General features: G+C 45.1%; 4 protein-coding genes across 5 annotated transcripts; 2 read left to right on the top strand and 2 right to left on the bottom strand.

The window, feature by feature from the left end:
• Positions 1-5: 5 nt before the first annotated feature.
• On the bottom strand, positions 6-4,073 carry LOC112463514 (ubiquitin conjugation factor E4 A-like; the record flags this gene model as incomplete). The annotated part of the gene is made up of 11 exons (XM_025029944.1): positions 3,350-4,073; positions 2,558-2,953; positions 2,153-2,479; positions 1,772-1,965; positions 1,587-1,697; positions 1,118-1,312; positions 914-1,031; positions 671-847; positions 440-585; positions 193-342; positions 6-57 (listed from the first exon to the last, which is right to left on the bottom strand). Coding segments are annotated over exons 1-11 (2,385 nt in total), but the record flags the coding sequence as incomplete, so codon positions are not given.
• A 78-nt stretch (positions 4,074-4,151) lies between these two features.
• LOC112463297 (28S ribosomal protein S35, mitochondrial) lies at positions 4,152-5,572 on the top strand. The gene is made up of 3 exons (XM_025029628.1): positions 4,152-4,499; positions 4,573-5,192; positions 5,287-5,572. The coding sequence occupies exons 1-3, from the start codon at positions 4,394-4,396 to the stop codon at positions 5,557-5,559; spliced, it is 999 nt and encodes a 332-aa protein (XP_024885396.1). The 5' UTR covers positions 4,152-4,393; the 3' UTR covers positions 5,560-5,572.
• Positions 5,573-5,987: 415 nt separating this feature from the next.
• Positions 5,988-6,741, top strand: LOC112463304. The gene is made up of 3 exons (XM_025029640.1): positions 5,988-6,304; positions 6,405-6,582; positions 6,654-6,741. The coding sequence occupies exons 1-3, from the start codon at positions 6,048-6,050 to the stop codon at positions 6,684-6,686; spliced, it is 468 nt and encodes a 155-aa protein (XP_024885408.1). The 5' UTR covers positions 5,988-6,047; the 3' UTR covers positions 6,687-6,741.
• Positions 6,742-6,754: 13 nt separating this feature from the next.
• Positions 6,755-10,662, bottom strand: LOC112463290 (kinesin-like protein KIF18A). 2 transcript variants are annotated; one of them, XM_025029615.1, is made up of 3 exons: positions 10,374-10,662; positions 7,741-10,300; positions 6,755-7,516 (listed from the first exon to the last, which is right to left on the bottom strand). In XM_025029615.1, exons 2-3 carry the CDS (start codon positions 10,287-10,289, stop codon positions 7,477-7,479), a joined length of 2,589 nt encoding a protein of 862 aa, XP_024885383.1. In that variant the 5' UTR covers positions 10,290-10,300; positions 10,374-10,662; the 3' UTR covers positions 6,755-7,476. The 2 variants fall into 2 exon arrangements, with proteins under 2 accessions (XP_024885383.1, XP_024885372.1); XM_025029604.1 differs by having other exon boundaries at positions 7,741-10,271.
• Between the last annotated feature and the right edge of the window lie 418 nt (positions 10,663-11,080).

Genomic DNA, 11,080 nt, shown 5'->3' with positions numbered 1-11,080 from the left:
TACGCCGCCTGTTGCTCGCGTTCATTCGGTGGCAATTTATTCCATTCTCCGCTTTCCCTTGTGTTAGAAAATAAAGCGACTTAATATAAATTTATCATAAAGTGTTTCATAGAAGTGTTTCATTTAAGAAATATGACACACACATATAATAGAAAATCATAATCTCATGTGACGTTTTTTTTTTTTTAATACCTAGCTTGTAGCATTTGTCTCAACTGTGCCATATTTGATAAAGCTTCGTCCAAGAGAAATACAGCATCGTTCATCAACAGATTAATGAAACGCAGAAACAAAGGTGGTTGAACCGCTTCCATGTTGCTTTCTGCTTCTTGAGCTAACGTACTGATACATTACAATTATATAAGACGCTTTATCTGTTAGGTGTCGAATATTAGATATCAAACGAGAACAGCAATTGGATTTTATAAATTCTGCTTACATAAAGTTATTACGATGCTCGGCAAGCTTCCATAAATAATCCATAACAATGTACATTGGACGACGGTAGTTGAACTTTTGTTCAAATTGTACACTTTGCCCGGTCATCTCGATACTTACAAACACATACAGCAAGTTGACAATTATCTGTTCATAAATGGAACAGCACGTGAAGAATAATCAGGTGTGCGTGCATCTTTTGACAATGAGCCCTAAGCAGTACTTTACTCACTTGCTGTCTGTACGGATGAGTGAGAAACAGCTGTTCCCTATGGAATGTTCCTAGGTTTGGCGTTGCTGGAGCAACGTTCTCGTCTGCGGTCGGTAAAAGTGCCTCCAGGCTCTCGGCTAAACGCGCGCGCAGATGCGGATTGTACAGACGATGCTGGGACTCCATCAAAACTATAATCTGAAGGAAACCACGTATAACTTTAACGATCGCGATGAGAGTACAGCTCGTTCTACCTTGACTTACCTCCGTCAAGATCGGATTCAGAAAACTCGGACCCTGCTCCTCGAACGTGTTTGGACTTAACCGACGTAAGAAACACAAGAATCCAATAGTATTCTCCACTACGAACTCAGGAATGCATCTGGATTCAGGAGATGTCAATTTTTACATTAATTCCGTTTTTTATTCCGTTTCCATTGCGATTTGGTATATGTATATTTCACATACCTTAGCGTAATTGGAACAGTTTCTGATAACGGGAATGTAACGGGTGTATATTCTTTCGGCGCAAAATTTTGTTTGTCCTCTTCAGTTACAATGTGTAAATTGACTTGTGTCAACCAAAATGCCGTCATTGCGTGAAATTTCGCCAAGTGTTCCAACATCTTCGGCACCAGTAGACTCGCTTTAAGTGTTAGATACCTAGAAAGAAATTAATTTTCTTTTTATATACCTTAAAATACAATTTAAAATAAGATGCAATAGCCCGTATTCATAGTCGGATCTTATTTCAAAACTGTCTTAAGATGCTAATACGGCTCTGTGACTGATCCGTAACATCTCAAGATCGTACTTAAGATAGTCTTAAATATAAGATCCGACTATAAATATCGGCCTATGGTCAAAATATATGCATAATCATGATAAAAATATAAACAAAATTAAAACAGTGCATGCATTAATGTGCTTTATATACTTTGTCATTTCGGTCTCCATTCGTTGCGTTATGAGTTCTAGCACCTCTGAACTGCCACCAGTTCGAGCATCATTGTAAGCTCTTTGTATCCTAGCCAAATCTTGATTTGTTCTGTAGAATTGAAAGTAATGTTTAAACAACGTTGAGCAGTTGACAGAAAATTATAAGATCAATCATTAGTTTACTTTAAAAACTTGTCCAGGATAACTCTGTAACCAAGATCTAATGCACGATGTGTTAGGAAAAAGCATTCTGTTATAAATCCGAATGAATCTGCCGTTGGCCGACTTTCCCCTTCTGGGGTTGGTATTAAACATGTCTCGGAGCTCAATCCTTTCATATGTATACCACGTTGTAGACTCTCGGCTTCGTCCTTTGCCTAGAAATGCAAATAAATTGTTAAAATAAAAGCTAATCGAAACTTATTTATTTACTGCATGTATACGTATGTGTCAGTTTCGTTATGTCCGAAGCATTCATTTACTCAGACGTATTTCAACTAGCATCTGGGAGACTAATTGCATACAAGTACCGTTCCGTGTTTCTTAAATTCTTGAAAAACCAACCTCCGCACTACAGTATGTGGGATCGATCTTCGGTACTTTGGCGTCATTCAGTTTAGCGCAAAATGGTTGACAGAGGCGTAACAGTACATTGCCTATGTTCAACATGAAACCATCCGACACGCACAGCACTCCCAGCAATCCCATCTCCATGTGAGAGTTCCAAAGTTTTCCTCTATTTGCATTCGCATGGAGGCAGTTACCCAGCCATTGCAAAGTCAAATGGCGAAGCTCAGTCGAACATTTCAACAGGGAGTGAAAGACCTTGTGCAGGGCCTCGCTCAGACTGCCCATGGCCACCGGTATGGTCTCCTCCATAATCGTATTCGGCTGTGATATTTGGACAATGTATAAAGCGAATCGCACTAGCTTAAGAAACTACTTGATTAATAAGAAAAATCGCCGTACTTGCCGTAGAGGTTTGTCGAAAAGATCGTACGGATCTTTGGACGTTTTCGGTAAACAGCTTATGCTGAAGAGCGCGCCCAGTAATGTTTCCGAATACCCGCAGCCCTGATTATTCTTTGGTGTGCTATGGCGAATTATTAGCTTTGCCAGTGGATCAATGGTGGAAAATGTATTCAGGAGAGCGAACCACTGTTTGCAGAAGGTAAAGAGATTGCTCTGAACTGCTTCCTTATGGATAATATCGAGGACTGGAGAGAACGACTTTGTAACTACATCCTCTACGTCGCTTTCTCGATTCACCGCTATTAATTCTTCCACTATGCCGCTGACGAACGACGATAATTCTGACTCTGACGTAACGTCATTCATAAATAAAGCAACAAATTGGCTATGAATCTGAAAATAACGTACAACAGTTAACATCAGCTATTATGTACATCTCGCTTACTATGGATCTGTTTTCTATTGCTGAACCGATCGCACTAGTTCAGAGTTTATCTTTTCCCTTCCAATGTGGAGTACAAAAGATAGACTCTGAAGCGCAGCCAGTTCAGCAATAGGAAACAGACCCAATATAAAAAAAAATTTGGCACTCTTAGAAACTATTCCATCATGAAATCACTCAGGGCCGGTTGTTCCAACCTGTTAGTAAGCTAACTAATAGTTAAATCATATGTCTATCTTCGTCTAATGTAAATGATAAACAAAGACATATATATGATTTAACTATTAGTTAGTTTACCAACAGGTTGAAACAATCGGCCCTCAATCATAAGTGTTAAGGTCTACTACCTCCTGATACTGAAACAAATCCGGCTCCTGCAAGGCCGTGTTGGCGTTTCGCAGTACGATCTGACAGGCGTTTCTCACGGTGTCCTCGACGCCGTTCGTCTGATAGCGCTTCAAACGGCAGTAGCACTCGTAGAGGTAGGTTATGACCTGCGTCTGCACGACGTGGCTGTCGACGTCTCGCGCCTTGGGTTTGGGATCCGGCAGCATCAGGCGCTCGAATACGGCGTGCTCGATCGAGTCGGCGTCGACGAACACCAGAGAGTCTTGCGCGCGGCGCAACGTCAAGCCGAACACGTGTGCCATGAGTCGGTCGACCTTGTCGTCGAGATCCGCGGTCTCGGTCGCGTTCTCGACCGGAATCCCGGGCTCGTCCTTGCTCGCGCCCGACGACCGCCGTTCCGCGCAACTCGCGTCGTCGGCGCCGTCGTCGACGGCGCGATGCTCCGAGGAGAACGAGACGGCATCGTTATCCGTGGAGAACAGCCCGGCGAACGGGTTGCCCCTTATATTGTCGCACATGATTGCGGGTTGCCCCTTTCACAGCGAGATCCCCGCGACGGGCATGACTAAACCGCGAGCAAATCGACGTTCCCCGTCATTATGTCATGAGGCCTCGATGTGTCAAAGAAGTGTCCGCTTCTCCAACCTCAAACAACCTCAAAAGTAGTATTGCTCGATCTGCTCGATCATCGACGTTCCCACGAATACGAGAGACATTCCAGGAATGCGGAACGATGACAGCGCGTCGTAAAATTTAGCGGCGGGTCGTCCAAACTTAACGACACGCTACAATTAACGCACGCGATTGGTTCTCATTCTTGTATTTGGCCAATCACGTTTGACGGTTCCATCGTTTAACCAATAGGAAAATAAACGTGTCTTCTTTAAATGTCCAAGTGCAAAAGGTGCGGACAACACAAACAGACCTTTGACGTTTTAGGTTATGTTGGATCAGAGTTAGGTTAGGTTGGACGAAGTTGAATTCTTCAACACAGAATTGGCGATTATGTTTTCGCTGTAAAGTAATACGAAGTGCACGAAGATATGTTGTCGTTGAAACGTGGACTCGAGGCGAGCCTCGCGCAAAGTTTGCCGAAAGCGTCGAGGCTACTCGCGGCGTACTCCTCCTCGGAGACGAGCGGGTCGGAACGTAGGTATCGGTTATACCAGTGTTCCAATCTATTGCGCGACGAGATGACATACATACGTGTCTTCGTTTTCAGAATTTCGAGTACTGGAACTCTATCCGGGGTACAAGAAGGTAGCGCAGCAGAAGCGTAAGTCGCAACGGATCAATGTCCCACCGCCCAGGACGAAGGAGATGCCCGTCGACCAGGACTGGCCATCGGTCTGGCCGGGCGCGCGAACCTTCCACCCGGCCACAGTGCCGCTCCCGTTGCGCCAGGGGTACGTGGAGAAGGGCACGCCGCCTGACAAGTACGCCAACGCCGAGCTCTTGAAGATACCCAACTTCCTGCATCTCACCCCGCCGGCGATACGACGGCATTGCGAGGCGCTGAAGCGATTCTGCACCGAGTGGCCCGCCGGTCTGGAGACCGAGGAGAAATGCGCGAGACACTTCCCCGTTGAGCTCATCACGTCCGACTACTGCTACTCCTCGCCCACCATAAGGGATCCGCTCGCTCGGATCGTGAGTCTGCGAGTGAGGCTGTCCTCTCTTCACTTGGATACCCATGCCAAGGACAAGCTGCTGCGATTACTGGGAAACAAGTACAATTCGGAAACCGATGTGATAACAATCACGGCTGATAGATGTCCGACCAGAAAGCAAAACTTGGAATACGCACGGTACCTCCTCACGGCGGTGTATCACGAATCTTGGGTAAGTGATAGCTTGACCACGTGAACAAACAGATAATTCAAGTAATCGCACGTAATTCACGAGCTTGGCGAGTGACGCGAGATCTTACTTGCAGAGGGTAGAACCGTGGGAGGCCGAGAAGTCGCTGGCGGACATGGAGTACTTTGACTGGGACACCAGCCAGAGCCGTACGAGCCTAGTGACGCTGTACAAGTGGCCGGAACCGCCGACCGATTATGACTACGAGACCATTCCGCACGCAACGGAATACAAAATTGCCGTTTCAGATCTTATAAACAACGGCGAGGATCAATATTCGGTCAACAAGTACAAGGAAGCTGTTAAAAATTTGTTAAATCTTAAATGCGATAATAAAGTTGAATCTTGAGTATAAAATTGAACTGCTTCACGAGCTCGATTTAATCGTTTTTAATCAGCGTTATCTATTTTCCCCGTGGATTTCCGTAAGCGGTGACCTACTCGAAAGCTCAATTTGCCGTGTACAATTTTACGCTCGTTACCCGTCACGACTAACATGCCAAATATAGCGACATTATGCTGTTCGTAACAGTATTCGAATTTATACAATTTGAATAAAATGGTGACAATTGGAGCGTACGAAGAGTCAACTGGAAACGCTCGTTATCGTCTCGCCTTTTTGGTATATATTCGTCGAGCGTGTCGAGTCGCCTTAACTTCACGATGTAAGGTAAAAGTTTCGACGACGAAATATCGCGTAACATTAACAGTCAGTAACTTTTGGATCAGCGCATTTCAACGATAGCTCTTGTAAAATGCGCTGAGGATCTCGTTCTGTGTACCGCAACGCGCCCCTCCCCCGATATAAAAAGTTTGAATAGCCGTTCAAATATAAAAATGTTGAAGATTACGTTGCTCCTCGGTGTGTTCGACATTGTTCGATGCGAGATGCAGACAACGAAACTGGAAAGGACCGTAAGCGAAGCGCCGTCTTGCAGTAATCCGCCCATGTGTTATTTACCGGATACGTACAAGAAGGAGCCGAGGAGCATATCGTTTCCATTTTACCCGAATTTTCCGAATGTACACAAGCAACAGATTCAACGCAGTTACTACGGTGGATTCGGCTCCACGTTACCAGCTTATTATCACCAGTAAGTGTTTTTCTTTTAAATAATCGCACCAGATGATCCTCTTGTCTTTCCTACCGTTGCAATATTCGTCGATGGTGATGAACGACGTACTACATTTCAGCGCTTTTGATCCCATCACCGTGCTGGCGTCACTGGCGTTTTTGGCATTTCTACTGCAATCATTCGCCACGCTTTTTGAACGTTCGAGATCAATGCTGCCGACGATAGTTAGCGGCCGACAATCGGACTCGAGAGTGCCGGAGATCCCGAAACACGTGTCGTACGCCTTGCAGGAATACGTGAGTATTCCGAAGTTGAACGATAGCTGAGTGACAAACAACAAGAGTATAATGAACGTGGTGCTTTCCAGGAAAATCTCAATGAGGACTTGGAGAGAAAATAATCGCCTCGACTTTTTACGTGCATTTAGAACAATGCTGTTTTGCAATCTACGAGCGATCTCTAGGAAAATTTCCGTAAATAATTTATTCTCTCCTTAAGGATACATACAATTAGTCGACATTCCCCACAGCAGAACACTTGTTGTCAGTACATATATAATCTAATAATTCAACTTTTGTATTAATTTTTACTTATGTGACGTAAATCTTTAAACATAAGTTTGGTACATTTTGGAGTATTTTAAGAATATAAATGCACTCTCTCTCTCTCTCTCTTTCTTTTTCTTTGGCAACGGAGATTACACGGGGTTTTGCATAAATTAAATTATTAAGTAATGTAATTTCCGAAGACAATAATAAACTGAAGATTACGCACGACTGTTGAGCGCACTTTATCCGTACCGTTTCGTCAGTCTTGAATAAATGTTTTAAAAAGATATTACATCATACAAAAATACACGATATAGCTTACAATTTTGAAATTTGTCATTTTCATTTTCTAAACATACACGGGGAAAGAGAGAAATATTGCTTGCACAATTACATGTATGTATATACATATATCTTTTCTTGCATTAAGCTAAAAAAACATACATAGATAACATAAAAAGAAGTCATTTTATTAGAATCCTTGACTTTACCTCTTTAAAAGCACGTATAGTCAATATTTATTATATTTAAAATCTTGTATCTATTAAAAAAATCTTGTCAAAAGTCTTATTACTTAACGCAATGTTCGTAAGGCCACCATCTCTTCAATCTTGCGTCCAGGTACCAAATTTTTGTCTACTATTACCATGGAACTCTAGTAGACGGTGGAGCTGTATTGGGTCTATAATAGAAAAATGATATACGGATGTAATATACAGATAAATCCTTAATATTAGACCTGTTCGTTTTAGCTGAACTTCTTGCACGATTTATTTTTCCTCTTTTCACGTTGGAAAGAAAAAGAGAAAGGATCAACAGTGCAAGAAGTTCAGCTAAAATAAACAGGCCTATTCTCATAAAGATGTCGAGAAGAATTTAGACCATGCTAAATATTCTGTTACTTACTTTTTTCCAATCGTTGACTTTTGATACGGATGGGTCGTCATTAGTCCGCGCCTCTCTTTATTACGTATCGCCTTAAGCGCCACGTCCGTTTTCTCATCGCTATTGTTGTGCCGGGAAAGAGACGAAAAATTAGACGACGTATCGCTCTTCAATCTATTCAGAATGGCGATACTTTTTGCACTCATTTGTATAGGCCTCTGTTTGTTCTCCTTATCCACTCGACCAGTATTCTGTACGACAGTCTTGTTATTCGTTCCCAGTCTCTTCGTCTGCTTGGAAGGTGTGCTGCTGTGCTCGCTGTTCTTGTCAGACAATACACGTTTCCTGATCACGTTCTTCGTAGCAATTCTTTCCCGTTGAGTCTCCGGCGCAGATTCGTCCCTCGGCGCGGATTTACTCTCGCAACTACTGCTTTCGTCGGCTATGTCGGAGATATTGGTGTCGATATTTTCATTCGCGCTGAAGGTCGAGTTCAAGATGTTCATGTTGCAAACATTGTGCTCTTCGTCGTCCATCTCCGGTATCGCTGTGGCGACCGCCGGCATCGCATTATTCAACGGATCCATCCCGGCGGTGCTCAGACATGTGATCATGTTGAAATCGTCCGCTTTGTCCGTCTCATCCGAATCGGACCATTTGATATTTCGAAAACCCTCGAGCAACTTTATCAGCTCCTTGAACTCCAGCTGCATCTTATCGGTCATCGTGCCATAGCCCTTCACCATGTTGTAGTAATTCTGCAACGTGTTGCTCATATTTTTCGTTATGGTATTAATCGACTGCCTCTCGCACTGCATGAGACTGCTGAGCTTCTTCATGTGCTGTTGCATAACGGGGATCCAGCATCTCTCGATCTTGGAGATTTCCAATGACAGTTTACTCTGCAGATTCTCGTCGAGCGGTTTAGCCTTCGCTTCCTGTATCTCCGTCTCGACCGAGCACAATTCCTGCCACGTATCCTGCATCTGCGCTTTAAGTGACTCTCTCTGCCGTTGGAAGTAATGCAGAGACTTGTTGATGCGCGACTTTCCGCTGGCGTTTTGTTCCTCGAGCGACAGGGCGTCGCTGGCCGCCGTTAGATTGCGCAGCCTCTCGTCCGCGTCCCTCTTGTAGAGTATTCTACACGCCAAAATCTTATCGGAGCTCTCCAGAGCCAGCATCCTTTCTATCAAATCCTTCTTCTTCTCGTGCAATTTTATCATCTTGTTGTACGTCTCCAGCATGACGACGTTCGGCTTGCTCTCGACCGGCTGCACCATTCCGTTCTCAAAAGCTGCCAATTTCGTCTTCAAAATATCTATCTCCTTCTTCTGTTCCTCCACTATCTTGATATAGCCAGCAACGTGCATCTCGCAGGACACGTTCTTCTTGGCGTACGATTTGATCTTCTTCGCCCGATTCGCGTATCTCAAAGTGTTGTACGTATCCTCGTAGGTGAGACTGGAAGGAGCGATATTAGCTATCATGACGGTATGACAGTTACCACCGAGCGAATCTTTCAGTAGCCTCGTGAGTTTGGAGTCCCTGTATGGAATATGTTTTATACCGTCTGCTAGATTATTTATGCAGTTTCCAAGGGCCAATAAGGATTTGTTGATGTTAGCGCCTTCCTTAAACCTAACACCTTTGCATCCAGTGGCCGAGGCCCTTTCCGATCCCGCCAAGTCGATCATAGACAGCTTGACACGCTGCACCTGGCTGTCCAGCTTGTTGATTATCTTGATGTACACCTGAAAAACCGCGTGGCTCCTGCTGCTCTCCTTGTTCGCGTCCGTCGGATGCTGAGTGCGATTCTTGTTACCCTCCGCCAACAGCGACAGCAATTCGTCCGCATTCTGAATAGCGATCGGTTCTAAACCGGCGACCACGACTCCGCACCTACCGTCCTCTCTCAGATGCAACTGGCCGGACTTGTGCAACAAGTCCTGCACATTCTCGTTGTATATCTCCAGATAGGACACGCCCAAGTTGAATTCGCGATGCTTGCTCTGATTCTCGATCTCGGCGAACAGCTCCGCCACGGTTCGGTACGTGATACCGGGGTCCTCTCTGTTTCCCAGCATGGTGTGAGTCTTACCGGCGCCGGTGGCACCGTAGGCGAACACCGAGCAATTGTAGCCGTCCAAAAGGCTGCTGATCACGCTCTTGGTGCTACCCTCGAACACGTCGGTGTTGGCGGACGTCGAGTCGAAGACCCTGTCAAAGATAAACTGCAGCTGCTTGTTCTGCTTCTTCAGCATGTCCCTACCCTTCTGCGCCACATTGTGGAAGAAGAAGGGCGTCGCCTGTTCCTTCGGGTCGAAGATCAGCATCTTGTCGTCCACCACCTCGATGATCGTCCTGCTGTTGTCCTGCAGCTCCCGCTCGTTGGGCGGGCGTACCCGCACGATCACCTTGATCGATATCTCGGAGGTCTCCTCGCTCTTCATCGCGGAGCCGCTCGTGCTCGGCTTGACCGTACCGCCGGGCGACAACCGCCTCTTGATCGCCGCCTTCCTGACTTTGCTCGGCGAGAACGCCTTGCCCAGATCCTTCTTGTTGAAAACCATCGTTAGTAGATCTACGATCGATACGAGTTTTTACCTGTTTTCCGCGAGCAAATTTCAGAAATCAAAGGAACACACGTCACTCACGTTGTTCTCACATCGTTCTGACATCGCCCGAGTCGTCTCGCCGCTGCCACGGAGGACCTTTTTATTCTGGCGTTTTGTCGTCTGTCCCGTGTAGTCGCTGCTTCAACTCGTGCGCGGAACTCGTGGGGGGCAAACTCCCGATCCTTTTTAGATCGCGAAAGCGGAGGAGACGAGGAGAACCGTGTTAGAATCGACGCGAACCAGCGAACGCTCGTCACCGCAACGATGCACGCGGAGGGAGAGCCAAGCCGTTTGGCGTTACGTTGAGTTTTGAAATTTAAACGCCCGACGATCGAGTGCAGTCGCGCCAATTGTGCGACGTTAAACGCTAGGGGAATTTGACGGTCGGAGTCTCTCAGGCACGATTTCCAACGCGCCGTCGCGATATGGAAAAAGATTTGTTCGTGTTGTTTGAGAAATTCTCAAAAATAGGCTTTGGGGAAAGGCCTAATTTTTTTATTTTGAAAAAAGAATGTTAATTATGTGCTTTGTGGATGAGTATTTTGATTATTTATCGGCCCAAAGGATACTCAGCCAATCAAATTGCGGCTTTTACGAAAAAGCGGCAATTTGATTGGCTATCCGAATGCAAATGGCAGATCAACAAGCAAGAGGGTTTAAATATCATCACCTGATTGAATACATGTTACAGTTAAAAATAGAAGAATTAAGAATAAAAACGTCCTACTGCATATTCTTTTTTAATT

Source organism: Temnothorax curvispinosus, unplaced genomic scaffold (assembly GCF_003070985.1).
Source record: "Temnothorax curvispinosus isolate PA1 unplaced genomic scaffold, ASM307098v1 QBEX01001427.1, whole genome shotgun sequence".
NCBI classification, from domain to species: domain Eukaryota; kingdom Metazoa; phylum Arthropoda; class Insecta; order Hymenoptera; family Formicidae; genus Temnothorax; species Temnothorax curvispinosus.
Note: the sequence above shows the minus strand (reverse complement) of the source record. Positions and strands in the feature narration are given on the sequence as shown.

What these genes read in the sequence shown, in the direction of transcription:
- LOC112463297 (XM_025029628.1), top strand. Translation starts at nt 4,394, where the DNA reads ATGTTGTCGTTGAAACGTGGACTCGAGGCGAGCCTCGCGCAAAGTTTG. An exon ending in GGAGACGAGCGGGTCGGAAC is followed by an intron (nt 4,500 to 4,572) that starts GTAGGTATCGGT and finishes CTTCGTTTTCAG; the next exon opens with AATTTCGAGTACTGGAACTC. An exon ending in CGGTGTATCACGAATCTTGG is followed by an intron (nt 5,193 to 5,286) that starts GTAAGTGATAGC and finishes TCTTACTTGCAG; the next exon opens with AGGGTAGAACCGTGGGAGGC.
- LOC112463304 (XM_025029640.1), top strand. Translation starts at nt 6,048, where the DNA reads ATGTTGAAGATTACGTTGCTCCTCGGTGTGTTCGACATTGTTCGATGC. An exon ending in TTACCAGCTTATTATCACCA is followed by an intron (nt 6,305 to 6,404) that starts GTAAGTGTTTTT and finishes ACTACATTTCAG; the next exon opens with CGCTTTTGATCCCATCACCG. An exon ending in CGTACGCCTTGCAGGAATAC is followed by an intron (nt 6,583 to 6,653) that starts GTGAGTATTCCG and finishes GGTGCTTTCCAG; the next exon opens with GAAAATCTCAATGAGGACTT.
- LOC112463290 (XM_025029604.1), bottom strand. Translation starts at nt 10,397, where the DNA reads ATGTCAGAACGATGTGAGAACAAC. An exon ending in CAGAACGATGTGAGAACAAC is followed by an intron (nt 10,272 to 10,373) that starts GTGAGTGACGTG and finishes TTCAACAAGAAG; the next exon opens with GATCTGGGCAAGGCGTTCTC. An exon ending in AAGTCAACGATTGGAAAAAA is followed by an intron (nt 7,517 to 7,740) that starts GTAAGTAACAGA and finishes TTTCTATTATAG; the next exon opens with ACCCAATACAGCTCCACCGT.